This window comes from Rhinolophus sinicus, chromosome 16, assembly GCF_057876585.1.
Source record: "Rhinolophus sinicus isolate RSI-liver-muscle chromosome 16, RSI-T2T, whole genome shotgun sequence".
In the NCBI taxonomy this organism is placed as follows: Eukaryota; Metazoa; Chordata; class Mammalia; order Chiroptera; family Rhinolophidae; genus Rhinolophus; species Rhinolophus sinicus.
Genome location: NC_142516.1, coordinates 95,215,747 through 95,234,150, shown reverse-complemented (window position 1 = coordinate 95,234,150; position 18,404 = coordinate 95,215,747). Strand labels below are relative to the sequence as shown.

General features: G+C 44.6%; 1 protein-coding gene across 1 annotated transcript in view; it reads left to right on the top strand.

Moving 5' to 3' along the window:
- Positions 1-1,113: 1,113 nt before the first annotated feature.
- The window catches only part of ATP8A2 (ATPase phospholipid transporting 8A2), a 555,453-nt gene continuing 538,162 nt past the window's right edge, over positions 1,114-18,404 (top strand). Inside the window, exon 1 of the mRNA XM_088793294.1 lies at positions 1,114-1,382. Within this exon, the coding sequence (XP_088649420.1) occupies positions 1,307-1,382 (76 nt within the window). The 5' untranslated portion in view covers positions 1,114-1,306. The remainder of the gene's footprint in view (positions 1,383-18,404) is intronic.

Here is an 18,404-nt window from a genome sequence, read left to right as displayed (position 1 = left end):
CCCCGAGAACACATCGCTCTCCCCTCAAAGCTCAGCTGGACAATTTAGAACATTTTCTTCTTGCTCAATTTCCTGCAAAAGACTCATTTCTTATCAGCAACATTTTTCTGTTGCAGAAGGAGTTGGGGGACTGGGGAGCCCCATTTTCCCCACACTGATTCCGTCTGCTGAATTCTGTTCTCCTTGTTGGTCCCTGAAGTTTTTAATTTATGTTAAATGAAGAATAATGATCACAGCAGTAAATGCAGGGTCAGATTCTTACATGAATATGTATATATATATATATATATATATATATATATATATATATATATATATATATATGTTTTTTTTAACTCAGAAGTCAGAATTCCATCAGATATTAAGAATATTCAGTTTTTTTTCTTTATGGAACTGTGCCCAGAAGGACCAAGCACAGATTAAACTACTAGCTGACAAGTAAAAACAATAAAAAATAGATCAACTGACCTTGGACAAGTCACCTCGCCTCTTAATGATTTTGCTTCTGTGTAAGGAGATGTGAGTGTGTGTCCGTGTGTGTCCGTGTGTGGGTGTGTGTGCGCGCGCTAAGTGATCCCTAGGAGTTCTTACAGCTTTAACAGGCCATTCAGTAGAATTCTAGGCAGGCCGTGGGCACTGGGGGTTAGGAGTCTGCAGACCCAGGCCTTCTCTGAGTTCCAGGCTACATCGGACACCGTAGGAACAATGTTCCTGTAAAGAACCCACACAGTTCCCACCTAACTGGGCATGGAAACACAGAAACTTCAAAAAGAAAGGAGGTTATGAGTTCTGAACGATTCATATGAGACACGTGCACCCCGTGACAAGCGCCAGGCAGGTAAAATAGGTAGCAGATAGGCATAGACAGAAAACGGTACCCCGAGGGGCTTCCATCTCCTAGAAGCGTCCCCCAAAGCGCCGACGCACCCCCACATCCAACAATCTCACCCCATCGCCTTCTCCGCCACCTAAACCCCTTAGTCCTGCCTAACGTTTCAGATTCTTCCCAGCCCCGCTCCTCCTCGCGCGGGACTCCCCGCGGAGGCCGTACCCCTCCCCCGCCGCCGCAGCCCGGGCCCGCGAGGCCGCAGCGGGACGTTCGCGGGCGCCGCCGCACTGGCCCGCCGCTGCGGCACGACGCGCACCCTCCGGCGGCGGCCGCGGCTCCGGAGCCCGCGCTCCCGGCCGCCCCTGCAGCCCGGGCCCGGCGCGCGTCCACCCATGACCCTCGGGCCGCCGGCCCAGCCAGGCGTGTGCGCAGCCTCCGCCACTCGCCCGGGGCCGCGAAGCCCCCCACTGGGGCGAGATGCTGAGCGGCTCCGGCCTGGACAGAGCTCTTAAGATGTCCCTGCCTCGAAGGTCGAGGATCCGCTCGTCCGTAGGTGAGAGGGGAGGGACTCGGGGAGGGAGGGTCCGCGGGGCCGGCGCGGGCGCTGTTAGGTGACACTGCCCCGCCCTCTGCCCGGCCTCCCCTCCCTGGGATCCTGGGGCCGCAGGATCCACCCATGCTACGCGCTGCCCTTTCCTGGGGGGCTGGGCGCCACTACACCTGCGAAGCCGTTAAGGGCCACAGGCCTGCGATGGGGCGGGGGGCGTCAGAGACCCCGGCCCGCCCCTGGCACGGGTGCGCGTGTGAGCGCGACCTGCGCATGCCCGCCCGCCCCAGCGCGGGGAGGCGGTGGCTGGTGGCCGTGACCCAGGCGGCAGTGCCCGGTCGTCTCCCACCGCGGTGGGCACGGTTGGTGGGCGCAGAGACCATCCCGCCTCTCCCGCTGGCGCCCGGCCTTGCCGTTTGCAATGTTTCCCGCAGGGCTCAGAGGGAGCCAGAAGGTCACGCGAGTGTTTTTCACTCCCGGGCCCTCGGGCCTCGCGCGCGCCCACCGCGCAGCCACCCAGCCGCGGTGGGGATCGCCCGGCACACGGCCCGCAGGTGGCAGGCGCCTGGGCGTTGGGCCGCCGAATTGTTTAATGCCGTCCACCTGGCGCTTCAGACAGCATTTCCCACCACTCACGTCGGTAGACGCCTGTATTATTGTTGTTGTTATTATTATTTACATATTTAGAAACCAAAATCTTGTGGAGTTGGGTGTTATGTGATTATGTGATTATGATACATGACGTTTCCCAGACCCTTAGCTAATGAAAAACGGAAAGGGAGCTTCAAAAACGATTGGATTTCTTACCATTTCAGGATTCCTGGCAAGTTTGTAGGTAGATCTTTGATATGAAGAAGGCACAGGGTTTGCAATTTGGAGCCGAGGTCACTTGGAATCTTTGTGTTTCTTGCTTTGAGAAAATAGGCATATAAAAATCACTGACTTTACTATTTCTGTAGTTGAGTAATGTGAGAGGGAAACAGCTTATTAGGTAATTTGGACCAGTGTTTCTTAAATTTGAGTAATATAAGGGCACCTTCAAATAAATTTGGACAGGAATCCCAGTGTAAAAGGAGCACGGGGCTGACCGGTTGAGACCAGACCGTGGGGTGCAAGGGCTGAAGCAGGGAGCCCAGTGGGAGGGGACAACAATAATCCAGGTGCCAGATGGTTCCCCTGGCAGCACTAAGGTGGAAGGAGGGGGGTGGGCACATCCTCATAGGTTTGAAGGTAGAGCCAACAGCATTTGCTCCTGATTTGGAGGTGAGACTTAAGTAACAGGAGAGTCAAAGGTCGCGCGGAGGCTTTGGGTCTCAGAAACCTGGACAAGATGCCTCTTCCTGAGATGGGGAAGAGGACAGAAAGAACCGGGTTCTCTCTTGTGGAAGGAGGGGTGGTGGTCAGGGATTTGGTTTTGAACCTAGGAAGTGCCTACTAGAGAGCCAAGTGGAGATGTTTAGTAGAGAGTTAGATTTAGGAGCCTGGAGTTCAGGGGACCGTTTTAGAGCAGAGAGAGAAATTCAGGAGTCCTCAGCAGGACGGCTCCATGGGTGCCGCCTGCGTTTGCCTCAATGCTCAGCTGCTCCTGTCTTGAAAGTCTTAATAATTTTTGCACAAGGAGCCTGCATTTTCATTTTGCACTGGGCCCTGCAGATTACATCAGCAGTGTGTATAGATGTGGCCAAAAGGAGAGGGGTCCTTGCACTGGGTCCTGGACACGCTGTCATTTCAAGGTCATGGAGATTAGAGCAACAGCAAAGGGGCTGAGAGGATGACCAGTGAGGTCAGAAGAGACCCCAAGAAGGGTGCTGAGCAGCTCAGGGGGCAAATGTGCAGGTAGCGGGGGGTGTTCAGGTGTCCCCAGCGCTGCTGACACCTCAAGGAAGATGAGGCCTGAGACGGACTGTTGGATGTGGAGACATGCAAGTCATCGGTGACCTTGCAAAGAGCTATTTTGGTGTCACCGTTGAGATCAATGTCTACAGAGCAGTTTTGAGAGAGACTAAGAGGACAGACACTGGGAACAGCATTTCTAGAAAACTCTTTTGGGTAAATTTTGTAGAAGAGGGGGAGAGCAAATCGAGTGGTAGCCGGAGGAGGTTTTGTGTTCCAGAAAGGATGTTTTAAGACTAATACTGCAATTATACAGTCGAATGTCCGAGTAAGGCGCTTTTAGGGAGAAGGGAGGGCCAGTGATCTGTGGTCAACAATGAGAAGCAGGGTCATCAGGGTAGAGCAGTGAAGGCCAGAGGCCAGAGGGGGAGCTTATGGGGCCTCTTGCTGATGACAGGCTGCAAGTTCTAGAAGACAGAGAGAATGGTGTAAGAGACGGATCTATTTAGAATATTTATACACTGTGTGAGGAAGGGCGAGGGCCCTCTGGGGTGAGTCGGGTGAACTTGGGCATGGGGTCACATAGGGCCGTTTTGTTTGGATGATGACCCAGGCAGATAGAGGTGCTGAGGCTGTGAGTGTTGTGAGGGGAGAGATGGTTGGAAGCTGGGGGGCTGGCCCAGGAGTGTCCTGAGCCTGAAACCTCTTCTTTTTCTCCACTTGATAGCGACGGGAGCCAGGAGTGGGGCACTGCTGTTGGCAGAACCAGCACTCAAAGTTTTGGGCAGCTTCTTCACCCACTCTGTAAAAATTTCTTGGCTCTTTTTGGACCCTTACTCTTCCATTTGTTTTTCTCTTTGACTGGAAGTAGGATGTGTTGGTGGGCATGAGTAAGGAGTGGGCAGCTCCGAAGCTCTCAGTGAGTGCGGGGCCCATCATTTGTCCAGGGGGCCACAATTAGGGACGTATTTGATCCCACAGCCAACTGGGATGAGCTGCTTTTCAGATGTATTTTTTTAAAAGAGACTTTTCTGAAAACAAAACAAAAACAAAGCCAAAAATATCCTGTTAGGATTTTGGTTAAATTTCCATTAAGTTTGTGGATTAATCTGGAGAGAATAGACATTTTAAAAAATGTTGTGTCTTCTTAACTACAAATGTGATATCACTCATCATTTCATGTCTTTTATGTCTTTTGTTAAAGTGCCATAATTTTCTCCATGAGGTTTCCATGCATTTTAAAAGGTTGATTCCAAGATACTTCTGTTTCTATAATGAATGGGATTATTCAAAATTTACATTTTTAATTGGTTGTTGCTGGTGTCTAGGAAAATTACTGGATTTTTCTGTTGACTTTATATCCAACAAGTCAGTGAATTGTCTCATACATTTTGATAGCTTATGGATTCTCTTAATTTTCTGTGACAATCTCATTATCTGCAAATAATAATTTTGCTTCTTCCTTCATTATTGTTATAACTCTTATTTTTTCCTTATTGGATTATATTTGCTAGTACTGTCAGTAAAAGGTTGACCGGAAGTGCCATGCTTGTTTTGCTCTTAGGACACTACAGGGAATGCTTCCAGCATTTTAAGTTGAGTATAATATTTACTGTCGGAGTTCAGTAGCTGTTCTGTAATACACTAAAGAAGTGCTCTTCTGTTCCTACCCAGAAGTTCAGTAAGGGCAGAGGCTCATTTATTGTGCAGGTTAAGACAATCATGAGGGACCAGGAAAATACCTAAAGATTCCCAGATGGTTGTGGGAGTCTCTCCCTTTCGTCGTGGATCTCTGTGTTCATTAAAAGTGAGTCATGGCACACCTAGCAGAATGGCTATAATAAGCAGTGACATCACCAAATCCTGGCAAGGATGCAGAGAAACTGGGTCACTGAGACATTGTTGCTGGGGATTTAAAATGGTACAGCCACTCAGGAAAAATGTCTGGTCGTTTCTTGTAAAGGTAAACATGTGACTTCCATTAGCCACAGCCATTATATTCTTGGGCATTTATTCCTGAGAAATGGAAATATCTTCACATGAAAACGTGTTAGGTCAGTATTACATGGCAGCTCTGTTTGTAATAGCCAAAAACTAGATGGTCTTCAATGGCTGGATGATTAAACAAACTGGTACATCCATGCCATGGAGTGCTACTCGGCAGTGAAGAAGGAACCAACTACTGTATACCCAACAACTGGGATGGATCTCCAGGGAATGCACTGAGTGAAAAAAGCCCAATCCCCAGAGCTTACGTGCTGTCTAATCCTACTTACATAGCATTCCTGAAATGACAAAATTGTAGAAGTGGAGAACGGATTAGTGGTTGCCAAGGGTGAAGGCGGGTGTGGGGCGGAGAAGGATGAAAGGGCAACGTGAGGGATACTTGTGGGAGAGACATGTTCTGTCTCCTGACTTACCCAGCATCAGTATCCTGGCTGTGATTATTGTACTGTAGTTTTTAAGATGTTTCCAGTGGGAGAAACTGAGGAAAGGATCCAGACAGCCATCTCTGTATTATTTCTTACAACTGCTTGTGAATCTAAAATGATCTCCTGATGAAAAAAAAGCAAACCGTAGTAAATTTTCATCAAAAGAAAACAGTTAATTGTCACGCTTCAGGTCTTGTAATATGCTCCCATTCACGACATTCGAGTTACATTATGATACTTTCAGTGATAGGATCTTCGCTTGGGGCAATTAAATTGCACACCACCTATTTTTATAGCACAGCAGAGCCTGGGTGTTTGGGAAACTTACTGCTTGGCATGTCACTTTCTATTTGTTATATTTTGGTAGGGTCTGGAGCAGGGTGAACTTAGACAGTGGTTTATTCCCCTAAAATTATGCTCCTCATTTTTTTGCAACCTAGTAATGAAAGGATCAAAGATCACAATCTGCTTCAAGATGGTATGCTGAGCTGCGTACTATTTTAGTAAAATAATTCTGGGATTATTATTTCTTCTCGCTAAAAAATATCTTTGACCCCTCTCTTAACAAGGATACTGAATTATACTTTTGTCACTTCTACCGTTCTCTAAAGATATATTTTGTACCAGCGTGTCTGAGACATTTTACCAGGGTGTGGAATACAAAGACTAATAAGATGGGGTCTTCCTGCCTCCGGAGCTTCCGTCTGCTCAGGGCAGAGCCTTTCGCTGCACTAAGGGAGACTGGAAACAGAGCTGTTGATTGTAACAAATATATATCGAGTGCCTACTATGTGCCAGGCACTGCTCCTGCTGCTAGAGCAGAGAGCAGAGCAGAGGTCACAACACGCCTGGTGTGTGCTCTCAACTCTCTTATCCTGCCCGGCGTTGACACTCATGCACGGCACCCACGGACAAACAGGAAAGTGACGTGGCTGAGTGTGTGTATGAGTGTGTGGCGCGGGGTGAGTAGTGAGAACCTAACAGAAGGGGCGGCTCTTTTCCATGGACTACGGTGTCAGTGGTGTGTAAGCAGACGCTTCCTTCCTATCATACTGAATTCATGGATTTGGCGAAATAAGAACAGATTAGCGATGAAGAGCAGGCAGTGAGCGCACAGACCAAATCCAGACACCGGAGGATGGCAGCTCTTCCAGAAACCGGCCTGAGCCCTCCTCCAGATCCCACACTCATCCACGCATGTCTTCTGCCCGCTCCTGGTCATCAAAGCGCTTTTTGGTTTTGTTCTGCATATACAGGGTTCCTATGTGGACTTAGTTTACACATACCGACCTGTTCCACGTTTCAAGGGGGAGAATGAGGAGAATTGAAAGTACGAGGAGCTGTAATGTTAGAATGTAAGGGCCGGACAGTATCTCAGCGATGGCTGAGTCCCCTCATTTCACAGATGAGAATGGTTCAGAAATGTTCTTTTCTTGCTGGTTAACGTCCAGCAGGACCAGCTAATTTCCAAGGCCAGTGTGCTTTCTACCATCTCCAGCCTGCCTAGTTCAATAGCAGACCTAAGTTGAGCAGAACAAGTTCATTCAGTCCACAATGTTTCCTCTTCCTCAAATGGAAATAAATGCAGAACTGGGCCTAATTTCCTCCCGTTTTCTGTACTCAATAAGTAAAGATTTGACTGAGCTCTGTCATGGATTATTTTTGGACTTGGTCTGATGGTCCAGATTATGGTTTGGAAGTTTCTTTGAGGTAGTAACATGTATATAGGGGTTGAAACACCAGGTTTTAGGGTTAGAGAGAATTGGATTCAAATTTTAACGGTCATTTGCTACCTATATGATGACATGAAAAAGCCTCCTTTACTTCTGTTACAGATGAGGATGAAAATGAACTTTGTATCTCATGGGGTTGTTGTGGCTAGCGAGGAATAATGTGTATAAAAGTGCATGCATTGATTATTGATTGATTCAGATAACTTTATGATGCAATCAAGCTCATATTGACAATATGTCAGGTCTTTCTCATGTTGCCCTTCATCAACCAAGGTCATCGCGTCTACCTAGATACTTACTCTGCATAATAGCAGAATTGGCAAAAACGTCAGTTGTTTTCCTTTTCCCTCCTCCAAATCTAACAATCAGTAGAGGCCTAACTAGGAGATGATCACGTAGGGTCATTACTAGAGAATTGAAGGGTTTTTTTGTGTCATTATGCAGGTGAATGTGACTACCCGCCAAGCACTCTGATTAGAGACGGAGTGTTCATTCTCGAATGTCTCTGAAGGTTGTCACCTTCTGCTAAAAGTCATCCTGCCTTCAAGGCCATTGCTTACCCTACAGGTAGCTGACAAGCGTCGCAGTGATGGCTTCTGTTTAATAATTGATTTTATTTTTCCAGCGGATATTTTCTCTTAAACCCTGACCTGATGGAGGTGACAGCTAGACAAATGGATTAAATTAAAATTATTCTCTACAAAGTTTTTAAACATTTATGGGTGGATGTGTATAAAGCACCTTTAAAGATGAGTGTCTACCTTTCCTCCTTAGATCTTTACATTTACTAAATATAACCTCTGGTCAATACCACACTGAATACCAGAGGTTATTTACATCCATTTAGGCCGGGAGAAGTGCTCAGAGCAACGTTAACAACCATTAGGAAAGGTTAAAAATAAAAGTGACCTCATACCCACGCCTGGGGAGTTTCTCCCCATTCCCATCAAGGGCAAACCCCGGAACAGGGCCTAACAGAGGACCCTTGCCTAGATGGAGCAGTGCTGAAGTGGGGGTGGTCAGTTGCACAGCAGGGTACCCTGACAGCACGAAAGGGCCCCATCATACCTGCATGGCTACCCGGGTGTACCTGCATAGATGTGTTCATGAGGGTGCATGAATGACACTGTTCATTCATCAGCCATGATCATGGAGGGCGTGCTGGGCCCACGTATTACCACAGATGTGTGTGTGTGTGTGTGTAAGTCTGTTGCTCAGAGAGTTCATCTCTTACCTTGCTCACTGCCTGTCTAAGTTTCAGAATCTGTTATATCATCAGATTTCATCCTAAAAGTCGACCTAATCCTAATTAACTTTGATTTAGAGGTTTTTATATTTGCAAGTAAGTTTCCCACTCTTTTGTAATCTTATACCAAAGAATAAGGAAATGTCACATTTCACACATTTCAGTGAAGCGTCTGGGCGCTCGTTTTCCCTTCTGTCTCCAGAGGTACTGCGTTAGCCGTAAGCAGCACTGAGCATCCCAGGATTACTGTAACTATTTTATGCTCGTTACCGAGACTGATCCTATGGGAAACCAGGGTCAGTAAACCACTATATGGAGTCAATGCTTCTCTGTCCTGACATTTGGAATCTCATTCCAGACACTAAGTTCAAAAATGGTTGCTTTTCTCCGAGGCCTTAAATGGCAGCTTCGTATCATGGAGAAGTTCACGTTCAAAGGGAGGAACCGTCCTGGCTGCTGACCCATCCAGGTGAGCGCCGGAGGATCAGGCCTCGTCAACTATTTTTAGCCACAGAATCATTATCCTTATTTAAGATGCCTTTCTATTTTTTTTCTTTATTCTAATGCAGTCAGGAAACACAACTTTGGTTTTACCACCACAGAATTTTTATCTTTGAACTCCCAAAGAGTTACTGGAGCAGGCCCACTAAGTGTTCTCTGGTCCCCTGGAATTGCAGGACTCACTCAGCAGCTGAGTCTAACCCGCCTGGGCTGCTAAGAGTATAGGGTAGCAGTTCTGTTTCTGTCGTGTCCCCTTCTGCCCCTCCCGCCACGTCCCTTTATTTTGAGCTGGTAAGAATAAGAGAAATATTGTCTGTGTCTATGAGACAATAGTTTAGTGGTTACCAGAGGGTAAGGGGGGTGGGGGGTGGGAGATGAGGGTAAAGGGGATCAAATATATGGTGATGGAAGGAGAACTGACTCTGGGTGGTGAACACACAATGGGACTTATAGGTGATGTAATACAGGATTGTACACCTGAAATCTATGTAATTTTACTAACAATTGTCACCCCAATAAATTAAAAAAAAAAAAGAAGAGAAATAAACTCTCTGGGTCCAGTTCATGTTCACGTTGAAAATTCAGCTCTGTGGAACTCTTCCGCTGTCTGATTTTCTGCTGTTAGGATTCAGGCAGATTTTCTCAAGGGAAGACACCAGTGTGGGCAGGTGATTGAGAAGGTGACGCAGGTAGAAAGCAATTGGGCTGGATGTAAAGATCAGCAAAGACTGCAAATGAAGTGCACTGTTAGGGGTTGTTGTCATATTCCAGGCGAGGGCCCGAACCAGGGCGACATCAGAGGGGAGAGGACAGGCTGGCTGAGTTGGGATTGACAAGATACAGACGTGGAAAGCAGGGAGCGGGGGATGCGGTAGAAGCTCTTCCTGGTGAGGGGCAAGAAGAAGAGTTGTAATTCCTCCTCCCCGTCCAGCATTTGTCCTTCAGAGAGCCCAAGACACTGCGCAGAGTAGGCAGTACTTCATAGGGTCAGACATTATCAAAGTTGAAGGTGACTTTCTCGATCCGGTGGCCACAGCTGCGTGTGGCTAATGAACTTGAGACGTGAGAGAGGGACCTGCGCTGCGCTCTGAGGGGAACACGCACACGGGGCTTTGAAGACTTACTACTAAAAAGGAATGTAAAGCATCTCACGAATGTTTTGTGCTTAGTGTGCGTTGAAATCATATGTTGGCTGCATTGAGTTAAATGAACTAGATTATAAAATTATTTTCTGTGTTTCTTTTTACTTTTTTGAGTGTGGCGAGTAGGACATTTCCAGTTGTGTTTGTGGCTTGCACTATAGTTCTATTGGACAAGACTATTACAGATCGTCTTGTCTGAAACTTTTTGATTGACTGTTCATGGGGTTGCAGACTTTCAGAAATAAAATCACATGGCAGCCCAAAACCCTCATTACTAGGTGAGGAAACCAAGGCTAAGAAAGGTCCAATTCCAGGACTGCCCAGTGTTCCAGGGACAGTGAGGGACGAGGGCTGTGTCTTCAGACTCCTCCAGTATTCTTTTCAGGGTTATTTTGTCTTTCTCTTACATTGAGAGAAAACCTCCCCTGGGCACAATCGAATGTATCCACTTAAAATGAATTTTGAGAATGAACTGGGTCATGGTACTGCGAATGTCTATTGTATTTCTTTGAACCGAAACTCTAATGAAGTCTAGTTGCTTGAGTCTTTGGCTGTTGTCGCATACGATCAGTCAGTATTTGCACCGAGGAGCTTCTAATATTATACACTTGCAATTTTGATTACATGAGCTTTTGATCATGTGCTGCCCAGTCTAGGAGAGCAACTGGCAAGTCTTACCGGCCCATAAAACAACCTCCTTTACCGGCAGTGGGCATCTCAGTGGCAGTTTTCTCTTCCCAGAGGCTAGTCAGTCATTAGAATTGAGTTGGTGTTTTTTTTAAACAACATGTTTTTAAAATATTTCCCTCTTAGTGTATTTTTCTGCATGATGTATTACTTTCTCAAATGAGTGTCTCAGAAACACAGAGGCCGTAAATACTACCAAAGAAAAGACCCGAGGAGGCGGTGTTTAAACCCCAGCAGGCTGTTAGCGCCACTGCGTCTTGGTGAGAAGAAAAAGCAGGTTTTATTACTAGGGGATGAAGCTAGACGTTTTAGCTTGTTCACGATTTTGAGTTTTTAGGAATTTTCTTTTAAACCACATTGATGAAATGATGGGCTCTGATAATACAGAGTGTTGGTAACCAAGATGATACTTGTGTTGTGGTTACCTTGTATCAGGGATGTGTGGTTACTGTGCTTTCTGGCCGTGATTGGACACCCAGTCTGTGCGTCTATACGATGCAGAGCTCTGTGTCTGCATTCTGTGATATGTTTCTGTGCGGGTCTTGGCTTTATGAGCATGACTGTAGAGTATGACTGAAGGTGCCCAGGGCAGCAGAGGTATTCCGTGGTTCTGAACCCATCATCCCAGCTCTTTTGTGCAGGATGATGTGTCGACAAGATGCACCACGGCAACACCAGCAATATGATGCTGAGGTGATGGAGAGGATGTCTTAGGTGTCTGTGTGGACTCTGAGTTCAGTGCTGTGGTGTCACACCAGGAGGTGAGCACTGTAGTGTCACACTGTGACAAATGTATAATGACATGTGACCACCATAACAGCATCTCACAGAGTATTTCCACGGCCCTAAATATCCTCTGTGCTCTGACCATTCATCCGTCCCGCCCCCAATCCCTGATCTTTTTACCTCTCCATAGCTCTGCCTTTTCCAGAATATCATTTGGTTAGAATTATACAGAATGTAGCCTTTTTAGATTGGCATTTTTTGCTTAGTGATATATGGAGTTAAGGTTCTTCCATGTATTTTTGTGGATTGATAGCTCGTTAAAAAAAATCCCTGAATAATGTTCTATTGTCTGGATGCACCACCGTTCATTTATGCATAAATCTGTTGAAGGACATCTCGGTTGATTCTAAGTTACGACAATTATGAATAAAGCTGCTGTGAACATCCATGAACAGGTCGCTGTGTGGACATCAATTTTCAGCTCCTTTGGGTAAATACCAAGGAGCATGGTTTCTGGATCATGTGGTGAGAGCATATTTACCTTTGTAAGAAACCCTTTTCCAAAGTGTCTGCACCATTTTGCACTCCCACCAGCAATGAGTGAGAGTTTCAGTTGCTCCACATCCTCACCAGTATTTGGTGGTGTCAGTTTTCTGGATTTCGGCCATTCTAATAGGTGTGTAGTGGTACCTCTTTGTTGTTTTAATTTGTATTTCCCTGATGACGTATAGTGTGGAGCATCATTTCATGTGCTTATTTGCCATCTTTACATCTTTGATGAAGTATCTGTTCAGATCTTTTGTCTATTTGTAAGTCATTTGTTTCCTTATTGTTGAGTTGGAAGAGTTCGTTGAATATTTTAGATACAAGTCCTTTATCAGATACCTGTATTACCAGTATTTTCTCCCTGTCTGTGGCTTTTTTGTCTCTAAGTGTCCTTTGCAGAGCATAATATTTTAATTTTAACAAAATCCAATTTATCAATATTTTCCTTCATGGATTATGCTTTTGGTGTTTCAGGTTTTTTTTTTATATAGTATTTTTCCTTAGCTTTTTGAAATTTATACTGCAAACGTATTCTGCTAGAGATCACTCTTTGTTACGAATACACATATTTACTTATTTTTGCCTAACAATGGCTAGAATTAATTTATGTACATATATACATATATACATATACCTATATATGTATATATAATTTTCCTCTCCATGGTGAGCCCCCCAGAAAAAAGACAAAAACTGTGGCACAATTTTCTTCTCTCATCCACTCCCTTCCTCAAAATCACCTGACTTGGTTCCAGAGAGTATATAGTATTTACTAATGTCTTGTTGAAGTAGATCCCCTAGGATCTCTCTGTGACCATCTGTGAGTGGTACACTGGTTCTCTGTGTCCCTGAAAATGCTTTTATGTCATCCTTGCCGTTAAGCCATACTTTTGCTGAATACAAAGTTCTAGACTCAAAATTCTTTTCCTTCAGCAGTTTCAGGATGCAGTTTCATTACCTTCCTGTACCCAGATTTCCTGATAAGAATCTGTGTCACTCTGGTTCTTGTTCCTTTGCAGCTAAGCTATTTTTCTTTTTGGTTAATTTTTACTGATATATTTGTCCTTAATGTTTGCAAATTTCAATATGATGGTCTAAGTCCCCCCTCCCCCCCACTAGTTGAATGCTCAGCACTAGAAATCCCTTTCAATTTGAGAATTGTGTCTTTCTTTTTTGTGGGAAGTTCTCATATCTCACATTGCCAAGTATCCCTTCCCATATTCCCCTTCTTCCTGCCCATGCTTTAGTTAGCCTGCTGTTGACACCCCTGTCTCCCCCCAGGTTTCTTAATTTTCCTTCTATATTCTTCATCTCCTGATGCCTCATTTTGGGAGAATTGCTTGGCAAGGGCTTCCAGTTCAATAATTCGCTTTTCAGCTTTGGTTTCCTTTTTTTGTTGTTGTTCTTCCTAGTTTTTGTGTTTATTGACTTTTTATTTCAACAGTTATATATTCTATTTCCAAGGTCCCTAATGGATTCTTTCTTCCTAACAGTCTAGTATTGCTCCATGTATTGAAGACTCACTCATTTCCTGGAGGGTATGGATTACACTTATTTCTATGTCCTTCTCTGATTGCTTTATTATTTGAGTGTGAGTTCTGTTTGCTTTCTGTTTGCCTGGTGTTCATGCACCTTCAATGCTTGTGATTCTAGAACTCATTTTTTTTTTAATTTTTTCAGTTGAGAATCTCTGGAGGGGCCAAGGGAAGCTGCAGGGACCGTGCACATGTCTTCAGAGAGCGCAGGGACAGTGGACATGCCAGCAGGCGGCCCACTCGATGGCTGGTCTGCTCCTTAGTCCTTCCACGCAAACCTCTCTGTGTCCCATGAGCGGGGCAGCCCTTTCTAAAGGAAGACTGTTAGTCTTTCACTTTCCAGAGGGCCATTGCTTTAGTGGTCTAACCCTTACACGATGACGTAGGGCAGGGACAACATTAGCCATAAGGGCTGTTTACCCTGCTCTTTCCTTTCTCTGCTTGAACGCATCCATGCTGCAACCAGGAGGAAAAGCCAACCAGAGTCCGTAACTCTACTTTCATTTGATTCGTGCAGTAGTTTAGGCTGAACACAGGCTGTGGTTAGTTGGCCCAGGTGACTCCAATCAGGCCTGCCTTTGAGTTTTGTCCCGGGCACATCGTAGCTGGGTGTCTTTGGGAAGTTACCTAATCGTTCAGCTCCACTTTCCTCACCTTAACACTACTTGAAACTTAGGTTTACTTATGAATTATTCTAAAAATAATAACTAAAACAATGGCGTTAAAATATTTTAATCGTTTCAAGAATAATATACTAGGGAGACAGGGCCCTGACCTTCCTCCATTTTATTTTGTCCGTAACTAGGTTGTTAAATTCTCTCCCTATGATATGAATTGTATATGATATAGGTGTCTTTGGAAAGTCTAATGACAATCATAGTGGGCTTAATTTTGAGAGTGTTACAAAGTTCTGTGCACGTCAGCAAATGCATGGGAGAATTGGCTTTCTTCCTGTGAAACAAAACCAGTTTTCTACCCGATCACGGTGCTTCGGTAAACTTAGTGGAATGCCATGGTTACACAGAGCTCTGTCACCTAGCCTCCCTGCCTCACCCTGGTCACTGGGGGAGATATGGGGCACGCTGAGTTGGCACCCATTGCAGACTTGTACTTCTTAATGCAAACTGTGCTCAGCCCAGTTTGAGCATTAATATTAGGGATCGATGTTTTTCCTCTTGGGATCTAAATTGTTATTTCCTCTCATCACTAAACATGAAAGGTGTGACCAGCTCATCAACTTAGATTCTGAAACAGTTTAATGTTTTTGTTTTTTTTCTGACTTTGATTCCCCCCTGTATATATAGGGTTCAATCACTGTCTCTCTGGACCCCTAGGGGAAAAGTCTCCCACTCCTTTAGTGTTGAAAATAAAGAGAACAGGCTCATTCTGTGCTTGGATCTAAGGCACTAAATAGCTTGAGAAAACCTTGTTGAGGTGATTCTGCCTAGAAAGCCATTGAGGAATTGTCAGGGCAGCGGTAAGCGGCCATGAACCTCAAACTGCGTGCTTTAGGGTCAACTAAAATAGGGGAAACGCATCTGAGTAGCAGGGTCTCAGTGGACATATTTCCATGTCTTAAGCTTTTCTTTCTTTTTTTGTTTATATATATTTCTAAACATTTGCTTCTGCTTTTGTAGGTCACTCTGAAGGGAGCTGTGAGCCGAGGTGGCATTCTAGATTAGCTTTAGCACTTTCTACTCGAGGAGGGTGGAGTGCTGAGTGGGTGGGGACAGAGGCATTGGACAGAACCCTGGAGGTGTTCACCCCTAGAGCCCGTGTTTCTTGTGGGTGGAACTGGTTGGACATGCACAGTTGCACGGCCTCCAGTGCCCTGCTCTCTAAAATGGGTATAAATAATAAACCCCTTCACCAGCTTCCCTAGGGTCACCTCCAGAAGAAAAGGAGAACTCTCGAAGTAACTGAAACATTACTTAGAGCTGTAGCTTCCGACAACTCTAATGATCATTTTGTAATTATAAGAGTTTTTGTAAATGAGAAAATTTTAAGTTAGATGTTGCTTTTCTTTAACGTGAAAACATTTCTCAATATTAAATGCAATGTAAATGTTTCCACATATTAATTACCCTTTTTCTCATTACTAATGTCTTCAAATATTTTTGCCATCCAGGGTGTTCTGGTGGAGACATTATTCTGTTAGCTTTCGTATTTAATGCCAGAGTTAAGGAAAGAAGGAAGAAAGGTAGGGAGGCTGGCAGGCTCACAGGGTCCTGCCCCAGCGAAAAGATGGTTCACTTGCTGGAGGGCGGACACTGGTACCCGTGGTCAGGAGAGCGCCTCTGGAAGGAGTGGCCTGAACACAGGAAGAGCTCATGGCAAAGAGGGGTAGGAGGGGAAGTGCATGAAGAACATAACTCCTCTGTCTGTTTGATGGAAAACAGGTTCACCAAGGAGGCTAAGAGAAATCCAGGAGGAAACCGGCTAAGGGTAAGGGCAAAACTCTGCAATGTGAGGACAGCATCCCCCGACACCCTTCAGAGACTAAAACAAAGCAGAAACAGACTCATGGATACAGAACAAACTGGTGGTTGCCAGATGGGAGGGGGTGGGGGGATGGGTGACAAGGGGGGAGGGATTAAGAAGTACAAATTGTCAGTTATAAAAATGGTCACAGGGATGTAAAGTACAGCCTAGGGAATATAGTCAGTAATGTAATAACTACGTATGATGCCACATGGGTGCTGGACTTTCAGGGTGATCACTTCATAAATTATATAAATGTCTAATTACTATGTTATATACCTGAAACTAATGTAATATTGTCTGTCAACTATAAATTAAAAATATATAAAAAGATTGCATTTCCTTTTAAAAGGAAATTTAAAATCTAATTAAGATACCGGCACTTAATTGAAATTTGAGGGAATACGGAAAGGGAAATGGCCATTACATATTATTTTCAGGAACTGAGAATAGGCAAGCTTGGAAATCAGAAATCTCAGCATTTCAGATGAAAGGAGAATGGAATAGAAATGATTGGATTTTGTAACGTTAAAATAGAAATGTGATTTTGCTGAGTCTGATAAATTATTTCTGTCATATTTTTTCCCTCTAAAATACTAAAGCTCTGGGCATAATGAGGTCACTAATTGTCAGCAAATGAAATAGAACAATAGAGCGAGGAAGGAGGTATCAGCGCAGTTCAGGAACTTTCCGTGAGGCATCTTCAACTTGGCCGGGGTTTACTTGGAAACCGTCGATATCTCATCTTGTGTCAGTGATGAATCAACCAGAGAACTACATGAAGGAGAAACATATGAGTGACTGAAGCAGCCATTTGAAGAGGTGGCAAGACAAGGTGCTGGGTGATGAATGGAGAAGGCGTTTGTACATCAGTTATCATACTCAACTTTGGACTGAAGAAGAAGTCCCTGACATATCCTCACTTAGCTGTTTTTTACTCAAATCCGCAAATATTTATTGAACATTTCTCATGTCTGATGTGTCAGGCAGCGACCTGGGTACTTAGCTGTGGATAAAGGATGCACAACCCTACACAGTTACTGTTTCCAAGGGATTTACCGTCTGGTTGGGGAGATAAGACCGAGACATATAAACAGGAAATAATAAAAAATAAATAGCAATATTTCAAGACAATAATAGAAGAGGTGCCCACAAGGCATAATTAATTGCTGAATGAGTTAAGAGGTTGATAAATGAACATTTGAAGCAGAAAGAGGTCATGATAAACTTTTCAAAGGAGGATTTGAGTGAGATTTTTATTGTTTGACTTGAAGGGTTCAGAATGAGCCTCCCCAAAATGTGCCACTTTGGCACGTGGATTATTTTACCAACTGAAGGCAATCAAATTCCAGCAGACTCAAGAAAAACTTTTACCTCTCTCAACTACCTAAAAGAATTTAGCTGGGGGGCCTGGCGCAGAAAAGAGCTATTGTCAGAGATAACTTTTTTTTATAGGAATGACATATCTGTATGGCAGGGCAAACATTTAATTACCAAACATCTTCTCTTCTTACCGTCCTGCAAATTACCCTCCTCCCCTTTGAAGCCCCAGGCCCCTATCCGATTCCTTAGCTCAAGGTGGCACCTAAGCCTTAACTCCCTGTCTTGGCCTTGGGTCTCATTGTCTTTGATCAGCCAAAGAACCTAGAAGAGTAGAAGGAAAAACTTTCCTCCCCTACAGGCTATTTGAAAAGTCAAGGTTATGAAGGTATAATTTACATACAGTGAAATTCACCCTTTTTAGGCGTAGAGGAGAGCTTGATGATGTTGACAAATGTATACAGCTGTATATAATCCAGTCACAGAATAATTTCATCACCCCAAGAGTTTCCCATGTACTTTGGTAGCCAATTCTCTTCCCCCTCTCCCAGCTCCTGACAACCACTGATATTACTTATGGCCCTAAAGTTTCGCCTTTTCTGGAATGTCAGACAAAGGGAATCGTGTATACATAGTCTTTTGTGTCTGGCTTCTTTCACTCACTGCTTTTGAAGTGGTTCATCCATGTCTATAGTTTCATTCCTTTGTACTGCTGGTGAGTGTTTTATTGCATGGATATACCACATTTATCATGTACTTGTTTCCTTGAGTTAGGTTTTGAAGGACCTGTAGATTTAGATGGAGGTAGGGAGGGGATGGGGCAATTTGGAGGCCAAGTGGAATGAA